A 21,214-nucleotide genomic window follows, 5' to 3' on the forward strand; every position below is an offset into this window, starting at 1 on the left:
AGCGAGCGCACATCATCGTCACGCGCACGTTTTTCGCGCCCTCACGTTTTCGGCAACCGTCGCGCAGTCGAGCGTCTCGTGCGGGCACAGCGTACTGCCCCCGTCCCCTCCCGCACACTTTCACAGAAGCGTCTCGCGCTGCCACGGCGAACCGTCCTCCCCTCACAATTTCTCGACAGTGTTCTCCCCTGCTTTCTTTCACTCTTCGGACTCGCCATCGTTCGCTCGATGACACCACCGGCTACGCCCCTCAGCCCACGAACGTGCGCCAAAGGGCTGCGCCCTAAAAACGGGGGAAGCTTGCACTGAGTCGCGCAAGGCTTGCACAGTAGCTAAGCTGCAGGATTTCTGTCTACGTTGAGCACTGAAGGACACATCACCACTGCGCGAGCCGTGGACGCTTGGCGGTCGCAGTGAGCCACGTGCTAACGTGGGCTCGGCACTTTCTCGCTCCTCGGGGTTTTCGTGACTTTATTTATTTATTTATTTATTTATTTATTTATTTATTTATTTATTTATTTTCTAAAATCACGGCGCGTGCCGGGGACGCTTGGTGGTCGCCGCGATGCAGGCGCTCACGAGCACTCAGGATTTTCTTGGTCTTTTTAACGCTTTACGGGCTACGCGCCCCACATGACGGAGCTAAAACAGCTCCGCTCTTAAAAAATTCAGTAGATCGCGCGAGCAGTGGAACACGGGAAACTTGAATTGACATTAGCAAACCTCCTCCGTGTTTATCGTGCGAGGATCGAAATTTCGTGGAACAGCATGAGAGATAGGCGGGCGAAAGAAGAGAGGCATTTCCATGCCAGGGGCGGCATAATACTAGCATCTAATACGGCGGCATAATACGATATTTGCAAAGAAGTGAGCAGATACGCGGTTTGTGCATGCATTTCCTTAGGGAGTGTTCTTGAGGCGGTAAACTAGCATAACCAATCTCCGCACAAGTCCACGGAAGTATCTGAACTGGGACCGGCCACGCCAATCACCCGCTGTTATTTACATATTAAACTTTCTGCACCTTTTTTGGACGAAAAGGGTGTAAGAATCATGTCCCATGGCGAACACCTTGAAAAGGTGTTTTGGCTAAAAATGGTGTTAGGATTAAAAAAGGGTGTTCGTGTGAACACCCTGAAAAAGGGTATCAGATTGCTCAACGCCCCAAGATGAGGGTGTGGGCAGCGGAGCTACGGGTGACAGCTTGGATGGGCCGAGAGCACAGCACGACATGCGGACACATTTAACAAGCACAAGTCACACTTGGACGACAAATTAATTGAGCAAGAACACCAATGGGTTGCATTGGTACAACGAGTGCATACTAACTTACTTCGAAACACATCTGGTCTTCTTCCTTTTATAGCCAGCAAAGTAAAGCCCTCCGATTGAGTCAATGAGCTTGTCGCAAAAACTAGATATTTTAGCGCTAATAGTGGAATTATGCATTTTAATGTGAGCATATACAAATCAGCATGCGGATTTGCAAAAACGTTTTTATCGTAAGGTAGAGATTATGTTCAATGGGTCATACGATTTTATTAAATAGCGAACAAATATTCCCCGCCATTTCCAATACCCTTCAAGAATGGTGTTCATTATTTGAACACTCTTTTTCGCAAAAGGGTGCAAAGATACAAATTAGGGTGTTGGAAACTAAGAAAAATGGTGTCACCAGTTCTCGTCAGCTGCCATGGGCGTGAGCCCCCACAGAATGGTCGCCCCGCGACGGCACGTCCCAGACGACTAAGCTAGGCCATTAGACGCGTGATCACTTCATGTGCAGCTGCCTAGTTTTGTTGTGCAAGCATCCCAGGCACAACGCCGGTGTTTCCATTTTATACGCAACGTGCACTTTCTCGGGAAATCACCCCTCTAGCATACCTCGCGGCCTCCCCTCTCACACCCAGCCGGGACGTGTACGTGTTGAAGTTCCCTATGGCGATATATAAGCGCTATGAATATTTTTCCTATAACATTTATTCCCTATGCAATATGGTGTATTTAACGGTTAATATGCAGCACTGTTTTATATGCTGCCTGTAAAAATGTAACTGCTCACTGTTTGTGTTTAATTAGCTTTACTTTGTCTATTACAAGAGGTGAGATATATGCCGCCTCTAATAATGTAAATTGAGCTATATATATTTACGAACTGTTGCCCTCCTTTTTTGGTCTCATATGAGGCTAGCATGATCGAAAATAAATAAATAAATAAGAAAAAAACTGAAAACATCGTCTTTAAAGACACAATCGCGACAGACCTCGCTGATGCAGTGACAAAGCTATCTTCGGCGAACCCTTTACATGCGTGGTCTCCGGACAAAACACACTAAGCAGAGGAACATGCTCCCACGGCCGCGCTGCGTGCCCACTTCGTACATTACGTAAGCAAGGCAGAGGTAAAAATAAGATCCTAAAAGATAAAGAAGAAGCGAAGGTCCTAATTGGGATATCACTAACTTAATACGTGGCATCAGTCCTTGCAAAGTCGGTTGCACAAACCTGAAAATCCATAACACTACAACTTACGGTTGGCTTGACTTCAACAAAGTAGGATGCAGACTGACATCACAAGGCTAGACGCAGGTACGACGCAGACAGCAGTGGGGAGACAAGTGCGCGGGGGCAAGGATTTGTCTGTGCACTCTGGCCGTGATTCTTCGTGAGGCTGTCTGACATGTGGACAGAAAAATACAGAAAGGTATCTCAAAATGCAAAAAGAAGCAGTTGCCTCATCAATTGCCACAACAAGGCAGAAAAGGCGGAAAATGTGCCGAAGTAAGTGTTTTCCTTCACACATTTCTCTTCATTTCCGACTCCCTGTGGCAATTGAGAGCGCCGTGTTTTCAAAGCGTCAAAAAAATCATCATAAAAATACCAACGTTGCGTATTACTTAAGACCCATGCATAAATTAGATTTTTATTTGCCCGTTACAGAAACTTCAACCCTCCTTCAAATGCCTCCACCTCATACATCAACCCTCGAACACTGGAACCCTCCATGCTGACTTTAATTGCGCACTACTCTCTAGAAAGCGGTCTAGCGCGAGCAGTTTAGAGCCGTGAGCCTGCTCTCCTAGCCCCACGTGGCCTCTTCCGCCTTCGTAAGGAGCCAACCAGCTTCAACTTGAACGGTTTATTTTCAAGATGCCCCAAGCTACGAATATCCCACCCTCTACTCCCACTTCCCCCACTTGACCTAGCGTCTTCCTGATGTAATAAAGGCTATCTCCTCCTCCTCCTTATTTGCCTTCAGAAGCGCTGCACCAAGATACGCAAGGATAATAATCCCGCCAACGATCAAAGCTTCTTGCCGAGGAGTTGCGCAAAGCCGTAGGGCTATTACCTAGGCTACTGGCCCGCCGCTATGCAAAGTGGGCAAGTAGCCGAGCAAGCAGCGTGCTTTCGAGAGAACCGCACATTGCAGCGGAGTGGTAATATTGTAAAGTGAAACAAAACATTGGCACGCAAAGCAAGCAACCAATGCGCGTGCGCGAGTGCCGCACAAACCGACTGCCTTACTTATGCGCGACATGGACAAAGCTTGTAACCCCGGCCCAATCAACAAGGAAGCAACGGAAGGCGATGTCGGCTGACAAGGCAACATCGTTAGGCACAACAAGCGAGCAATATTAGAACGCGTAGGCTGGCCAATGGCGTTATACAGGGACACTGGCGAGCCATTTGTACACCCAACCTTCGCACGAAGCTGTGGAACGCTAAGACACGCATTTAAAATATTATCCTCCAATTTTCTCGTGTCTTTCACTAAAAAATGAGCACGACGCACTCACCTCGCAAATAACTTTCCTTCATATACCAATTTACACATTACTCCAAAGTTGAATAATTTAAATTTATTTTTAACCGGTGATTTTAACTAAACTGCATAAACCTAAGTGTTTTCCCGCTTACATATGGCACAGAAAGAGTGCATGCGCTAAATATATGAAAGAAAATAAACAACTAAGTGAATTTTATCAAATAATTTCAAGCAGTCACCACCGAAAACAGCGAAATAGTTTGCTGGAATGAACTGTTTCCAATATACCGCACTTCAGATGATGATACTTTATAATGATGCTTAGCGGCTTCCCCTTTGTAACGGGGTGGCGTTTCAGAGCGGCTTTAGTGGTAACGTCACTGTACAATCACCTCGCAAAAAATACAAAAAGAAATAAACAATAAAAAATAAATGTAAACAATCAGTGCCATTCCACTCTGTGAAGAAGGATGACCAGCAAAGCTGTGGTGGTGAGCATCAACGTGAGCGACAATATGCTTTTACCTGGCCGTAGACCAAGGCGTAGACGAAGCAAAACACGATTGTTTGTAATTTGTGATTCAGCATAGTTCCTCCTTAATAACCTGAATGAAATTTCGCTTTAATCCAGTGGACAAACATGGGGCTGTCCGTTTCCCTCTCGTAGAAGCCCACGTATCGGCAGCTGCCGGGTGGCGTATTTCCAAACGCTTCGCTGCACAGAGCACCCACGTGACATGTCTGTACGCGCGATGGAGAACCGTATTTCAACGTGGTCATTGGCTGCGCCTCAAGCCTAAAGCGACCTAAAACATACCAAACCACCATTATTACCAAAAACGACCCGTAGATTTCAGTTTAGAAGAAAAAAATGAAATGTAGAAATAAAATAGGCAATGAAGAAAAAAAAGAAACAGATCGACTTGCTGGGGCTCGAACCCAAGCCTCCAGCGCCAATACTCAGTGCTCTACGTCAAGGCTAAAGAGCCAGAACAGCGGGTTTCCTTTAGCAGGCGCTCAAAAGAATAGCGCGCGCAGTGACATCACACGTGTCACGTGGGTGCTCTGTGCACCGAAGCGTTTGGAATCACGCTGCCGGGTGATGTTACAGTGGTCTTCGCGGCTAGCTGTCACACAACTTGTTTCGGGAAAGTTTCAATAAAACAAGAGCCGCATTCCGTAATGATACCCCCTCCGAAGATGGGCTTGCTTCACTGCGTAACAGGCAATGTGGAAAAGCCGTCTTTCGAAAACTAAGATTAAGACGATCCTCTTAAAGGGGACATGAAGACAAAATGCAAGCTTGGTTCATTCAAAAGATTGCCTCTTTAAAATCATGCTGACACCAATTTTAACGTAAAGTGCGCTCAAATAAGCTGTATAATTAGGAAAAAAGGGGATGGCCATGCGACCCGCTAGCTTGTTTCCCGCAGCAGAACCTATGATGTCATACTAGCCAGCTCTGCGATTCGCGGCGGCCGGAAGAAGCAAACGCAAATTATGCAGAACTTATAAGTTTGCCGAACGAGCTATTTTGCGCTCAAATTTAGGGCACATTCTTCTATATCAGTAAGAATGGCGGGAAAAACAGTGGAAGTCATGAAAGCACACGTAACCATAGAAGTACCGATGCGCACTGATGTTGGTACTGCGTGCACTATGATTCGTTTAGATGCACAGCACTGCGGGGCTTTAGGGTTGTCTCAGACGACACTGGCCGATTGCCACAAGCGACGGTGTCTTACATGACCATATTTGTCGAGCGAGAACCATGTTTCACGGAGCGAGTACTTTCTTCGTGAACAAAAACCAGCCAGATTTAAATACGGTCGCAAACAAACCAAATGCAGAAAACGGTTTGCCGCATGTGTGGTGGCGCCATCTAGGTTGACTAACAATAAGCAAGTCTCCGCTCCACACCAAGTTTAGCTGAAAGACCTGTTCTTATGATGTCATTGCAAATGTCGTTCAAACACACGTTTTGGGCGACAATTAAAATTTTAGCTTAAATTGATTAATTTCGCAGTGAATAAAGCATCGTTCGCTTCCCGACAAGCGCTGGGGCACTATAGAACGCGAAATCTTTCGACTAAACCAAACTCGTATTTGTCTTCATGGCCCCTTTAAAGTCGGCTTCACCTTTAAAATATGCTTTTCTGGGTGGACATTTTATTCATGGGGAATACCAGCCGTCCTAAAATGTGAACGCCCTAGGACGTTGTTTTCATTTTTCTTTGTGTTTTCCCGTACGCTGATGGAGTGGCGCATAGTTTTACGATCCCGGAGACCACAGTGGGCGACGCAACGTGGCGCTACGCTCGCTTGCGATTGTTGACTACGTCGCTCTGTTTCCGGAGACGATCTGCTGGATCCTAGCCATAGACAGCTGTGCTGTAAAAAAAAATACCTTTATGAAATTTTTGTGCTAGTCTGTCTTATTTGATAGCATGTCTTCCCAGATTGTTCTCTCTGCTCTTTTCCTACCAACATTTTGACCTTCTTTTGCTAACCTCAATGCTGTCTAATCCACTTTTCCGTTAACCTTAGAGCCAAGGACTTCGGGAAGCTGGATGGCTCCCTCGCCGAGGACTGAGCGGACATTTTTGCACTCCGTTACAATATGTCGCATGGTTTCTGGCTCCCTGCCCCAGCCTGCGCACAGTTTTTCCTGTACCGACTCGCGGATAACCGTTTTTGTCCACACCGCACCGACACCGCAGTGACATCTGGTGTTGTGCGAAATCCAGTGGGGCGTTTGACAAAGACCACAGAAGAAGCAGCAGCACTCCTGAAAATACGGGAGCAGAGACAAATATTTGCTTCAATGTGAGTACCGTCCATCCTAGATCAAACCCAGTCCCGTTGCGTACTCGTGATGCCTTCTTCCTACCTCCAACGCTGTTCGATTCTTCGTCTTCGTACTTGATGATCCCGAAGCCTATTATAACCATTGACAACAGTCTTTCAACTTTAATAGCACAGCTGTTTAATCTTTTTGTTGCGCTGTCGAACGTTGCGAGAAAAAATTAGCAGAAACAAATACCGTGCGCACGTGAGCGTGAGCCTCATCAGTAGCGCATGGCGTCATCCAGCTCGGCCTTCGAGAACGCTCTGCCCTGCCTTCGTGGCGGGATCTCTCGCGTGCTGTTTTCCTCGCCAGTTCCCCTGCGCTCGGAAAGACGCCGACGACGCGAATCCGGTTGCCGCTTGTTCTACCTGCGTGCTTCCATTTTGGGAAAGATGCCAAAGCCTGCGGACAAAACGATCCAGGCCTGACTCTCATTAAGTTCTTAAATCCATGTGAGGTGCAACAGCTGGGTGTCCGACGAAGGCAGAGACGCCGCCAGCTCTGCTGTTTCTCCAGTCTTGTGCCACTAGTACAAACTGCGCCAATTTTTTCGACAACACGCATTTTTGTGACAAAAACCAGGACCCTTCAGCCAAAATACTACTGTTCGTCTTGATTGAATGAATCAATGAATGAGGGAATGAATGAATGAATGAATGAATGAATGAATGAATGAATGAATGAATTTATTCTGATACAAGATGTTCAGCGCCTCATGTTTGAAAAGAGGAGGAGGATGAAAAAAAAGAAAACTTCGCTGGTGGTGTAGAATCACTTCCCACTTCCGCACCGCAAACGGAGGACATAGTTCAGGTGATCTGAAACTTTCCAAGAAGGCTAACGGGTCTCTTGATGGTATCTTCATATCCGCCCCGCACGCGTGCGATTTCAAGTCATCTGTAGACATTGGCACCGTTTCCTCAAGATCAGAGGGACATGTAGGTTTCCTTTTGGTTTTGCAGTGGCTTACTCTAGTCTTCGTATGTGCGAACACAGTATGGCTTCTGTCTCATCCTTTCCTAGTCCAGCTTCTCGCATTCCCAAATGAGGCGTTTAACGTCGGATGGGATGCCGGGCATACGTTGCTCGGGCATAAAGTTTCCGGTGTGGATATAGTGCCATCGGTTTTTTGTTGCCAAATAGTAGGATTCATTCCCACTTAATTTTAATGTTTGACTTGATCGCATAGCCAGTCCGTGCTTTACAAACTAAGACTTTCAGGACGCACGCAATGTCCAAGTGAAAGGCTTTGTCGGGTCGTGGGCTGCTTTCCTTCGGTGTCCGTTGCCTAATTTTACGACGAGCTCTCCTCGTTAGGGCGCCATCGTTGACATCCAGAGTAGTCAACGGGCCGCTAAAAGGACATGTGCTTTTGGGAAAGGGCTCGGGTGTTGATTCGAGTTCATGAGCGGCCTTGTTACCTGCGTTGTTCTGGTGTACAGGGGTCCACTCTCTGGTGTGAGGGGGAGGCAGTGTAGAGATGACGCCATAACAGCGCGTGCCGCGCTCCCCGTCACACTTTCGCCAGACGCTCCTCTTCCGGTTTCTTTCTGCCTTCGGTGTCTTGTTTTCTTGCTCGGTTACGCGGCCATAGGTACCACCACCGCCACCAGACCACGTACCGGGCCGGATTGGCACGGATCAGTTTCCTGCAGACTCTCCGGGTCTCATGCATACTAGTTTAATGAAATCCAACGTATTTTTGTCGCTCATTGCGCTTTCGAAACAGATTTCATGTTTACAAACAGGTTAAGTCTTCTCTTTTAGGTTTTTGTGGCATTTCTAAGCCTTATGTTCTAAGTCTCAAGATACCAAAGGCGTGCTCCAGAAGCGCCTCACCCACAGGTGCCGTCCATATTGTCACTCTTTTCAGTCGACAAGCAAGAAGAACGAAATTTCTGCAGAAGCGTTGCCAGGGGGCGGGTTCCGCACCCAAAGGCGGCAGCGGACGCCAATGACGACGCCTCTCTCAGGTCTAAGGAACTGGACGGCCACCATCGGCGGCATGTATTCCGGGTGCCCGGAGTAAGGAAAGAACTCGGTTCGGAAACCCTGGTAAGGCGAGTAGGCCACTGGACCGATGTATTCGCGGTCCGCTGGCGTGTCTCCGTCGCAGTGAAGGAGCAGAAGTCCAGGTGCCACCATTGGCCGCAACGCCGCCGGTAGCGTGCGGGAGACCTCTCGCGGCAATATTGGCTCAGGGTTCCAACCCGTCACGTTGGCGAACTGGATGAAGACGCACGGACTTTGTCTCTTGTAGCCGAAGTTCTGAGCAGCCGTGCACTGGGGCGCGATAGTATTTACATCGAAAAAGCACGCCTTTCCATACTTGTTTTGTCGGGTGGAGCACACAGTCATGTTTTTCTTGTCTCCGAATGGGCCATAGTGGTAGCCCGCAACCAGCTGCCTTAGCTGAGCGTAGAGATTGATCCATCCAGGAATCTCGTCCCGGGGGCCATCGGCGCTGAACCTGCAGTTGAGGGTGTGCAAAGATAAGAAGACAAAAAATATGAGGGCAATCATTGTGCGCTCCTCAATTTCTTAGATTGAAGAATTCTGTTCTCCCTTACTCTACAGCTCCATGAACCCTCGCTAACAAAATGAACTTTCTGTAAGCCTGGAACAAAATGCTGGCTAATTCCTGATCACCAAAAGCTTTGCGTTGCAAGCGACTTGCTGTGCTAAGGGATTCCGAACTCTGAAGACCTGGGTCAGTGACACAACGCCTAATTTTCCAGTGTGATCTGAGAAACGTGTTTTCTCTTCTCTCTTGTAGCTCCACCCTTTGGTAGCCGTTATATTACTCTGGAGGTCGCCCTACTGTCATATTCCGCATTCCATGACTATTCCAATTTTATTCTTTCTCTTAACATGAAGTGAGTGTTTCTCATGATGTATAACACATTCCTTTGCAATCTATGACGCTCGTTTCATATTCCAATGTCTTCTGCCTGTTCTCCTCTTTTCGAAACACTTTTGAACTGACCCAAATTTCGTTTCAGACTGCTTAGTAAGAAGCTCCCCGTTTCTACCCATAGTGTAGCCTCTGAAGTACCCATTTGTTTTATTGGCATTCATAACGTATTCCTCATTATTTGACATTAATTCTTCAGAGCGGTTCACCTATACCAATCCTGCAACTTTTGTTTTTTCACTTACTCTATATCGCTATTAAGGAAACCAGCAACCAGTTACGCGTCCTTTTGGCTTATTGCCTTGCTCAGCTGCATACGAAAGCCATAGAAAAGATGATAGATTCCAGAATGACATGTTTAAGAGAGCAGGATGGTTCATCCCTATGAAATAAATGGCTTCCGTCAGAACCGATCGGTGATAGACAACATCATTAATCTAGTGTCCTCACTCGAAGAACCACTCAGTCCTGGCTGCACATTATCCGCAATCCTCCTGGAGGTAAAGCGCGCTTTCAATTCAGTCCTTCAAACAGCTATTCTTGTCGCTCTTCAAGATCATGGCTTCGGGGGCAGGTTATATACATGGATGGCAGACTACCTTGATGGGCGACATCTTTTCTTGTATGCTCCAGACGGCCCATCTTCTCATTGCGCCGTACAAAATGGGTGCGCCACGTGCAAAGTGCCGTACTAAGCCCGTTACTGTTCATCCTGGACCTCATTTTCATCGAGAACCCTGCTGCGTGGAGTGAAGATCACGCTGTACGCAGATGATCTCTGTCTGGTGGGCTCCCCGTTTACGACAAAATAGACAGGAGCACTTGCAGAAAGCCCTCCACAACATCTCTAGATACCTCGGAGCCCGCGGCTTTCAACTTTCACCAGATAAAGCCGGGGCCATGGCCTTTACACGGAACACTATGGATCGCTTCCATTGATTTTAGGCGGCCGCATCCTTTCATATGCAAAAGTATATAAACTTCTACGAATTTTATTAGATGGCAACATGACCTGATCACCCGATGTTGAACAAATTTTTGAGGGCGCTAAGTTTTTTAAATTACCAGCGAGTTCGCGCTGGGGCAGTGATTTCCATTCAGTGGTTATGTTGCACGAGAGCGATGTGGATGGAGTGCTTCGCTACAGCCTCCTTATTCTACGTAAAACATCTACGACAAGCGAGAAAACCCTTCAGGCGGCCAGAAACAACAATATACGCCACGTGCTACTATTAAGGGAGATACTCATTCCCCATAAACGGGAAAATTGTGTGTTCGATTGTTGGTTTGTTTGTTTGCTGCATGTCTTCCACTCATTTCAGCTACACGGACGTGGAGAACCCGTGTTTGAATACGAAGTACATATACGCGGGACCGTTCCAAACAGCTAAATCGTCTCGCACGGCTGATACGTGTCCACATTATAAAGCACAAACGAAGCCTCAGGTATATCTAAGGCAGAGCACGTGTACATAAGCAAGAGCACCAGAGTTGCTGTAATTAAGATGCATTCTCGATCGATTCTTCTAAGGCGAAAGGAAAAACCATGCGTTAGAACTGTATCGCAGAGAAGGGAGATAAAAGCAAAAGCGAAAACGAAGATGTTGTCTCGTATTATATCCTAAGCAGAACAGAAATGGCTGTGCCTTAGCTCCGCTGACCTCGGATATGCAAAGCTTGGCTTAGCCTGGTTGAGTCTTGGTTTCGCTTGATTTAGCTGTATTGCCGACCACGTCTTAAAGCCGTTCGGTTACCTTCAACGCTCACAGAAGGAGGCCGGGCGAACGCGACGTTAATTCATGGCGAACGCACCATTCCTCTTCGCCTGGCGCGAGACGAGACGAGTCGACGAATCACGGCAGCAGCGACGGTGGCGACCACTGTCGGCGGCCGCAGGCGCCAACAGCGGGCCCGGCGAATCACGCGATGCGCTTCGATGGGTGTGTCGCCGGGGGTGTGTCTCCGGTCAAAAGGTCATTTGCGCATCCTCCATGAAACCGCTGGACGAAAGTATTAAAGCCCTGCTTTTAAATCAAACGATGCGGAAAAAGACACGCGCTTTCCCAACTGATGTCGCGCGAGCAGCGCTAAATCAGGGTAATTCGACTGCATTCAACAAACCTCCACTACAAGTTCAGGGGAGGTGGAAGAGTGTGAAGGCTGCGAGGAGGAGAGAGGAAAGGAAGTTACGTGGCAGGGGTAGCAGGAGGCTATCGTGCTTCTGTAACAACTGCAGTGAAGGAAGGCTTACGCGCTCAATTTTTCAGAAACGCGACAAATAATAACTGGTCCTCACCAGATGAGATCTTGACCTGGCTTGGACCGCGGAAAGAAGGTTAGGGCAGAGGGCTTGTCAGTCCCCATGGTCGTTTTTCCGGTAGAGGTGCTGATGGTCCGGCTGGTCGCCCTTCCTGTGGAGAGCTGGGAGCCCACGACCACGACCACCAGCAGGGTGACGAAAACCAGTCCAAAGACAAGCCACCTGACAGGGAGCTTGAAACAGCAGCATCTGGACTTCGCAGGAGCGCGCGGTGTCACTGTGGATGGCGCTCCAGGCACCGAAACCATTTGCAGCTCGACCTGTTGAAGCAAAACAACGCCGACCACAACGCCCAAACATCATTTCCCAAAAGTACACGAGGACTAAACGCATTCTACCCGCATGGTCGATGCTAAAGGACCGTTAGGGAAAATCATATATAAGTACACGTCCTTGGATTGTTTTCAGTTGCTGGCACTGCTACCACCCACATGTTTCGTCCCACCAAGATGCGAACGATACGAACTATGAAGAAAACCCTTTCTTCTTCTGGTGTGGGCACTCAACTTGTTGGACGCAGTTGTCGCGTATAGGTAGTCTGATGAAGGTATGCATGGTGCCGAAGGTATAACTGCCAGAGAGGTCACATAAGCCTATGTAGCCGTCCCTTCAGGCTTCGAACGGGAATCGGCTGCGCAGGGTGAAATAAAGGAGCTGGCACCAAACTCCCCCGCTCAAGTCGAAGTTGCGTACAGCCCGTGCGAAAGCCCGTTCTGTTGCCCATGTGAGAGACTTTATCACCCCTTCCAGCTTTGCGTGACGCCTGTTTATCCGTGGTGTAGCGTGAGGCTTTGGCTTTGATTCATAAGTGGGTTCAGTGCAGGCCTAAAGTGAGGTCTAGGAATGAGGTGTGCAAATTTATGGAGCATTCAGTTGTAGGGATGCTCCAAGCAAAGAGATGCTCGCTGTCTTTGAATTAATGTAAAGCTCTTTTTATAATCTGGTCTGTTGGTATAAAGCTGAAGTTGGGGGTATTTCAAACTTCTTTAACAACCCAAGCTATGTGTTAAAATATAAAATCTATTTGTAAAAAAGAAGCAAGGGCTTGTTGAAGTATTACAGATAGCAAATCCAGCTGTCTAAAATGCTAAGGCACACATAGGCGAAGTTTCTTTGTTGATTAAACGTAGCCATTTCTTGAAGCGTTAGGAATGAAAGCGGACAACTTCTGGCCATGTAGCCGCATCGGTTACGCATAAGACAAGTTATGCAAACCGAAGTTCATGTGTTTGGCCCCCAACGTGGGCGCGCCTTCTTCATTAATTTTTTGTAATATCTAGAAAATAATTATTTCCAGTTCTGAAAAACACTCAAGCTACTGGCCTGTGCTTCCGTTTGCGCGCACGCTCAAAAAGAGAGGCGCAAACCCTTTCTGCAGAATCCTGTGATGTAGGTTCGGGTAAGATCATGGCCGCACCACTGCAGAGCTTCCCAGAGTGCCGGACGGGAGCTCCTCTGCGGGCACAGGTCCCACTCGAGCTTCGGAAGACCTACGAAAGCAGAAAAAAATGCAATTCCTTTCCACAATGTGAAGAAGGATGACCAGCGAAGCTCTCGTGCGCAATGTTAGAGCAGTCTCAGCGGCTGATTATCATCATCATCATTCATCAGCCTCTCTACGTCGACTGCAGGGCAAAGACCTCTCCCCTACATCTCTAATTATCGCGGTCCTGTCCTAACTGTTACGAATTTATCCCCGCAAATTTCGTGATCTCATCTGCCCATCTACCTTCCTGCCGCCCCCAGCCACACTTGCCTTCTCTAGGTAATGGTTCCCTGCGCATTACGTGTCCTGCCCACGACCATTTCTTCTTATTATTCTAGTAATATGTCCTTAACACGCGTTTGTTCCCTGACCTACTCCGCTCTCTTCTTGTCCCTTAATGTTACGCCTATCATCTCCCGCTGCATTGCTCGCTCAGTCGTCCTCAATTTAAGTTGAACCTCTTAGTGTGCCTCCAATTTTCTGCCCCGTCGGTGAGTACCGGTAAGATGCAGCTGTCATACACTTTCTTCTTCGGGGACAATGGTAGGCTGCCATTCATTATCTGAGAAGGCTTCCCAAATTCACTCCACCCCGTTCTTATCTTTCTAATTATCTCGGCCTCATGGTTGGAATACGGGGTAACTACTTGTTTAAGTTGATATATTCGCTTTCTACTTTCACTGCCTCGCCACCTATTTCAAACTGGTGTGTTCTCCCGAGGCTATTGAGAATTACTTTAGTTTTCTGTATAATCATTTTCAGGCTTCCGATTCGACCCTGCTTCTCCAGTGTCGTAATCATGCCCTGCAATTCATTCCCCCAAATTACTTAGCAAGGCAACGTCATCAGCAAATCTGGGGTTACTGAGGTATTTCATTTTATTTCATTCATTTCATTTATTCAACCTTAAGGGCCCGAAGGCATTACATAAGGGGGGGGGCGTACATCGAAGTTTGAAGTTTCATAGCAAGGTAACAATATGAAGGTACACACTGATTACAAGAAATAAAGAAAGAAAAAAACGAAATAACACGCATAACAACACATGAAAATATATTATAGGCGATAAATTCTGCGAGCACAGTAAAGACACAACTATAAATGCAACAGGTAAATGTGCTGTTAGGACGTATCCTTTGTATTTTGAAAACGGGTTAGTTTATCGCGAAATATTTTGCGGCCTCTGCAAGAAACAATGTTATCTGGTAGTGCATTCCAAACTGTTATGGCATGGGGGAAAAATGAGCGGCTCATCGCCGCCGTCCGGCATTTTATGGTCATCAAAGGGTGCGTATGGGACAGGCGAGGTATTCTCTATTAACCCTTACGCCCACGTGTTCCCAATCCAATGTTATGATTACCTCTTGTAAAACAGTTGCGAATAAAATTGGAGAGGTTGTGTCTCCTTCTCTGAATACCCTTCCTTATGGGTATTTCACTGCTCTTGTTATGATGGACTATTATAGCTGTGGATCCATTGTAGATATCCTCTAGTATTCTTACGTAATGCTCATCTACACCCGGATTCCGCAATGCCTGCATGATTGCTGAGGTTTCCAACGAGTCAAATGCTTTCTCATAGTCTACGAAGGCTACGAAGCACGCTTTTCCACTGGCTTTCCCACTGGCTTTTGTATAAATGTTGAGTATACTCTCAGCGGTTAATTGTCATATAATTCGCTTCCGGTGAGATTAGGCCTTCCGAGATGCCGAGAGAGTACTTTTGCAAGGCTGCGACCCTGGGTTCCAAAGGAACAAAACCACGGAGATGATGGTGATGATTCACACATGATGACAGCGAGCGTTTAGACAAGTAACAGTAACAGGAATATTGGCCCCTTAGCTTCCGCAGTGCATGTGGCAATGATGATGTCGAACGCACGCATAAATATCAGAAAGGCGCACTCGTAATGCCCACACCGGATAATTCCTTTAAAACGACAGACAGCCGTTTTCTGTAACCGTACTCCCTCCGTAGATTCCCGTGCTTCACTGTGCAATACACAATGTGGAAAAGCAACCTGTACAATGTTGAAAACCTCCGTGTGGTTCAAACCTCCCTGGCGACTTAACTCGCCGAGAGGAGGTTGCGCTGCGGAGAATACGCGTTGGGATGGCCCTTACGCCGTCTGTGACTGCCTCTTGGCCATCGCAGTACCGCGGCCCATACGACTCTACCTGCCCATTCTGCGACTCCGCCGTACAGAATGTGAATGTGCAGCATCTGCTGTGGACCTGCCCCGGACTGCATCAGATGCGATTACGGCACCTTCGTGCAACCGGCCTCCACCCTGGCTGCCCTCCAGACCTGCAGCGCTGGGTTCATGGACCATTTCATAGGCACCTTCTAGACTTTATACGAGAAGCAAACTTGTTCGTGTACCTGTGAATCGTGCACCGTTATGCCGGAGGGCAAACTTTCGAATAAAAAAAAAAAAAAAACCAACCGTACAACGATGCCCTCAAAGTCGGCGTTACCTCTCTACACAAATGCATTGCTGGGAAGCCATTCTTTCACGGGCAATATAAACAATATTATATCAAAGTATAAAGGTCCTAGGACCTTCCTTTAGTTTTAAGGAATCTTGCTATATTTGCAACCATTTTGTTTGCATGGTGGAGAAACCTGCTCACGAGACAGCGTGACACAAGCAGAGACTATGAAAAGGCACACTGTAAAAAGGAACGAGACTTCTCTCTTATAGATCAGTGCCCAAATCCACACGCATGGTACCATGTCCAAACTATCAGAGTGTTAACATGTGCCTCACGATATTCCATCGGACATCGCACTGTGAGAGAACGAAAAACTTTATTTTGAAGACTGAAGTACGAATCTTAAGTGGCTGCCTCGAAGGGAGATGTTGCAGCCGCAGATTGCACTGAGCCCCATTGTGTTCATTTCTGTAATGTCTTAACTGCCATTCCAAGTCTAACCCAGGCACTGCGTTTTATAATACATGTTCATGATTATTGTGTATGAGCGCCTAGACTGAACTCTGTTACCGCGCCGAAAATATTGGAGGAGAATGTCGATTATTCGCATGCATGATTTTTACTTTTGTCAGGGAGGCGGATTTCTTTCCACTGAAAGATTTCGTTCTCGACAGGACCTCCGTTTTCTCCATTGGGAGGTCAAAGCACGTGGCCCTGTTGACGAGGATAAGTTCATTACGTACTACCTGACGAACTAATTTGGTTCCAGTGGTACTTGGAAAAGTTGGGTAAGGTGGACGATGCGATTAAAGACTTATACTGGGTCACAATGTCCTCGTGGGAAACATTTGTCTTCCTTTGAGTGCGTGTGTGCGTATGCATATTAGTGCATGCGTGCGTAGTGCGTGCATAGTGCGTGCGTAGTAGTGCATATACTACTCTTAATCTGCATATGGCCACCTCCTTCGGGCCGTTTGCACGGGCGGTGGTGTCCTTATCGAGACTTCATTATTAAGACATTTATCACCTTATTCCTTGCCTCAATGTGGCCCGTTGCACACAAATCCGGTGTTCGCGTACCACGATTGCACCGCAACCCCATTTACCCGAGACGTCTACATGCCCCCCTCCCTCCCCCCAATACCCACATAGGAACTGCAGGAGATTAGTCGGTCACAACGATGACTGCCACAAGAAGCTCACACCCGGCTAATCTTTAACCATTGGGCTGTGACGTTAACATACGAGCCATCATCATAAAATTGGCCGCGTATCTGCTTCTTTCGTTGCAAATGTCAAAAGACAATAGTCTTTGTAGTCATTTGCCAAGGAAATGCCCCTTCTTTGTTTTCCCGCTCCCTAATGCTGTTCCTGTTCGGTCGCGCTCATCCCAAGGTAAACACACTAAAGGTTAGCTGAAAGCGATTTGAATTTGCCGCGTTCCAGTGTTACAGGTCGGGTTCCTCGATGCCAGCGCTATAGTACGGCGAATGGAACCTTTACTAAAGATGGAACCTTTACTTCGACATCCGTTGACGGTGCCCTTCACGGAACATAAAGCCGTTATACTAAACTCGAAACGGTGCTCGCTACTTAAATAAAGAACACATTAAACGCACGTTACGCGCCTCGTCACTCTCCTTCAAATAAATGACACCAGCTTTCCGCGAGGGAACCCTGAGTTGATGCGAAGCATCTCGGAGTTCCGAAATGTTCACGAGAGTGGGTATCCAAATAACGGAAAATGACGGAACTCCGACATGCTTTGCATCAACTCAGGGTTCCCTCGCGGGAAGGTGGCGTCATTTTTTGTATAACGCCAGGAGGTGGCGCGGGCAACAGCAGGCGCCGGTTTTCTACAGTAGATGTAAAATATCATTTGCTCTCGAAAAACCAAGCATAAATGAACGCTATAATAATAAAGAAACGCTGTAAATATCCCCTGTGTACTAATTTCCTGTCTTATATTTGCGTAATGTCTTGTTCTTGTTCAACAATGTTGACAGGTATGAACATACAAACCGGACTCAGACGTTTACATTTGGCTGTGGGTATATAAGACTATTGCGCAGTAAGCATTTTACTTGGTCCGGGTGGCTGAATAGAGTTACAGACAGACAGACAGACAGACCAAAATTTCTGGGATTAAGTAGCCCAAGAAAGACTATCGTCTTAAAAACGCGCGCTGCCTTTGGCGTCTCACTTCGCATTTTGTGGGTTATGGACTCTAGCATCTGACTCGGCGGCACGGGGGGAAGGTAAACGCTTCATGTTAGCTGGTTGGCCCATGACTTGTGAGGGTAATGACGCTGCAAAAAAGAGCACGGAAAAGAAACACGTATAAGAACGGTCCAGAAAACAGTATCGGCATGACGCCTTCGTGGGGGCTTCTTTTTTCGTCCTACTTTTCTTACCCCATCATTAACCTGAAACGTAAGTGCCGAGGAAAGTATTTCGCCATAGAAGAAGTGGGCGAACACGACAATGCATGCCTCATGCGAGCGAAAAGGTAGGCGCTCACCACATTTAAACCCACAATTCCAACCACTATCATGACGCCAAGGGAATGTCATCCAAGTTTGGGATGCTCACGTTTATGCCGCAGGCGGACGAAAACTTAGTCCGTCGCAAAATTGAAGCTTAACGTCGCAAACGTGAACACGATGAAGACAGACAGAGACATATACAGAGAATACTTTTATTAACATTTAAATGGCCCAGTGGGGCAGGGGCGCATTTGTCCACGATTGCAGCCGATTTGATTCTTCTTCGCTGCCGCAACGACATTTACTTCATTTTTGCTGCTGTAACGTCGAAGAAGAAGCAAATCGAAGAAGCATAATGAACGAACGGAACGCGCAACTTTAACTAGCCGCCCGCAGGTCCAACGTGTCCGGCTTACACGGGGTTAACGAAATTTAGGCGTTTTTCCAGGCCGTCAACTGCGGAGGTCTTCACTATGCAGAAACAGTCGTCTACATACTGAAGAAAAAGTTTAGGTTGCGGCAGGAAGGAGCTCAAAGCCTTCCCTTCCACGTGCTCCATCGTCAAGTTCGCCATTGTTACATAGATGGCGGCCTCCATTGCGGTTCCACTTTCTTGTTTGAAAATTTGCCCATTGTGCGAAAAATATGAGCTGGCCAAGCAGAACTCGAGAAGGCGGCATAGCTCGTCAGCAGTGAGCGGCGTCCTTTCTTTTAGGGTTGCGTTATTTTCGAGGGCAGTTCGGGCCGCGGATGCAGCTAGAGGTACAGGAACACTTACGGACCTCCAGAAAAACGGCTACCCGAAAAAGTTCATTCACTCCGTAACCCGGCGCAAAGAGCAGAAGAGGGTGACAAACTCACCAAGGACATCAACCGTCGGAACCCTGAAACGCGTGCCGGTGCCGTATATCCCAGGAACGAGCGAGGCATTGTCCCGCATTTTCAGAGGAGTAGTAGTGCGCATCGCCCACAAGCCTTCGACAACCATAGGCCGCCTAATCCCCCGCCCCAAAGACCGGCCGACAATAGAGAAACCGCTGGGGATCGTATACCGCATTCCGTGCGCTGAGTGCAACGCCTTGTACATCGGTGAAAGCCAAAACCTACCGGAGAGAATTAGGCAACACAAAAACGACGTACGGAAACAGAATAGAGAACGCAGCGCAGTCGCCGAACACTGTGAAGTGGCCGACCACAAAATTGACTTATCCGGAAAGGCCATCCTCGAAAGGGAGACGAACTGGAGGAAGCGGCTTTTCCTTGAGTCGTGGCATATCCAACGATCCCAGCGGCTCAAGGCCGCCCTTGCTCGGCAGAGGCGCAGGGAGGTCCCGGCGCGTGCTCTTGGGGCTTCCACCCCGAGAGCCCGCGGGAACCGACCGCGCGGAAGCCAGCGGGCCCTTGCTTTGAGGACGACCTAAGTCGCGGGGGGAGGAAGGCCCTGCATGGCCCTTACCTCTCCCCGTTCGCAGGACACCAATAAAGTCTTTCTCTCTCTCTTGGGAACCTTAATCACTCGCTTGGCACTCTCCCTTCGGTGTACACACACGGATTACGTGCCGCAGCGAAGGGCTTTGTGCGAGGCCAGCAAAAGTGTGACTATAAGACACAGCTGCAGCGTCGTCCCAGTCACCCCTGAAAAAGAAGCCGAGCCGGCTTCGTAACGTCGGGTTTTCTCTATGTATTGGTTGGAGCATAATTAACTCTCAGTTCAGTAACTTCCCAACCCGACAGAAGTCTGTAAAAATGTTCACCTTCAAGTCTATCAGCCAAGGCTTTGGCCACGACACCATGCAGCTCGTCAAGCGCTACATACGCATCAAGAAGGCATCTCCGTCTTCAAAACTCATCTTGACTTCAATCGTACCTGTAAAGAAAGGAAAGTCGTCCCTCAGAGCCTGCGCCTGCGCCTGAGCCTGAGCCTGCGCCGAAGGCATAAATATCATCACTAAAGCCGAATATCGACTCGTCATTGCCCGCCTCCACGAATGCAACGCCGCCCTCCGGAAGAAAGAACTGGACCTGTTCTTTGCCAAGCGCCAACTGGAGCACCGCATCACCGTACTGATGGCCTCCGTCGACGAATTTGCTGACAGCGTGGCGGCATCGACTGCGGACAAGCACCGGATCACGCAAGATAAGAACCTCTCTTGTTTGTCGATTACGCGCTTGCCCCAAATTGCCCAAGATCAAGGTTTTGTGACCAACCTGTCATCCCGCACTCTCACTCAAGAGCAAACTTCTGTTTTGGCCAAACGACATAGCTACAATGTGGCTTGAAAAGATCGTTGCCCCTTGAAAAGATCGTTGCTGACGTAGAGGAAGCCGTTAAACAAGTACATCCGCACGCCCGAGACGAAATAAGAGTTAAATCGATTGGCCTTCCATCGAAATTGCCCTCGAAAATGGGAAAAAATGTGACCGCAGAGGAAAACCATGCACTTCAGGAACTTCGGAAACACGAAAGCATTGTCATCCTACCTGACGACAAGGGCAACTCGACGGTGGTGTTAGACCGCCAGGACTACGACCGGAAGGTTTCGGCTCTCTTGGGTGGAAACGCGTATACGAAGCTAACAAGGCATCCTACAAATTAAACGCAGACGCAGCTGAACAAGTTACTCTCGGCGATTTTTAAGAACTACCCGGAACAAAAAATACAATACCTTCGTTTGATCTGCCGAAACGGCTCCTCACCTAGTTTCTGCGGATTACCGAAGATCCACAAACCTGGCGTCCCCCTTCACCCGATCGTGGACTTCACATCATCCCCGTGCCGAGCCGTCTCAAATTTCCTGCACTGCATCCTCGCCCCCCTCGCCGGGAAGACATCGACTCATGTGCGCAACTCCAGCCACATCGTGCCACTTGCATCACAGGTGTGCATTGACGAAGACGAGAGCCTGGTCTCGTTCGACGTCGTGTCATTTTTCACTAGTGTTCCTGTACCTTTGGCTG

At 48.0% G+C, this 21,214-nt stretch overlaps 1 protein-coding gene across 1 annotated transcript in view; it reads right to left on the minus strand.

The window, feature by feature from the left end:
• Positions 1 to 7,283: 7,283 nt before the first annotated feature.
• Positions 7,284 to 21,214, minus strand: part of LOC144138844 (sodium/potassium-transporting ATPase subunit beta-2-like) — a 42,494-nt gene continuing 28,563 nt past the window's right edge. The window contains exons 2-4 of the mRNA XM_077671333.1: positions 13,216 to 13,338; positions 11,825 to 12,108; positions 7,284 to 9,084 (exon numbers count right to left, since the gene is read on the minus strand). Of these exons, the coding sequence (XP_077527459.1) occupies positions 8,484 to 9,084; positions 11,825 to 12,108; positions 13,216 to 13,257 (927 nt within the window). The 5' untranslated portion in view covers positions 13,258 to 13,338 and the 3' untranslated portion in view covers positions 7,284 to 8,483. The remainder of the gene's footprint in view (positions 9,085 to 11,824; positions 12,109 to 13,215; positions 13,339 to 21,214) is intronic.

Source organism: Haemaphysalis longicornis, unplaced genomic scaffold, assembly GCF_048455015.1.
Source record: "Haemaphysalis longicornis isolate Haplotype H1 unplaced genomic scaffold, Haemaphysalis longicornis Haplotype H1 scaffold_5, whole genome shotgun sequence".
NCBI classification, from domain to species: Eukaryota; Metazoa; Arthropoda; class Arachnida; order Ixodida; family Ixodidae; genus Haemaphysalis; species Haemaphysalis longicornis.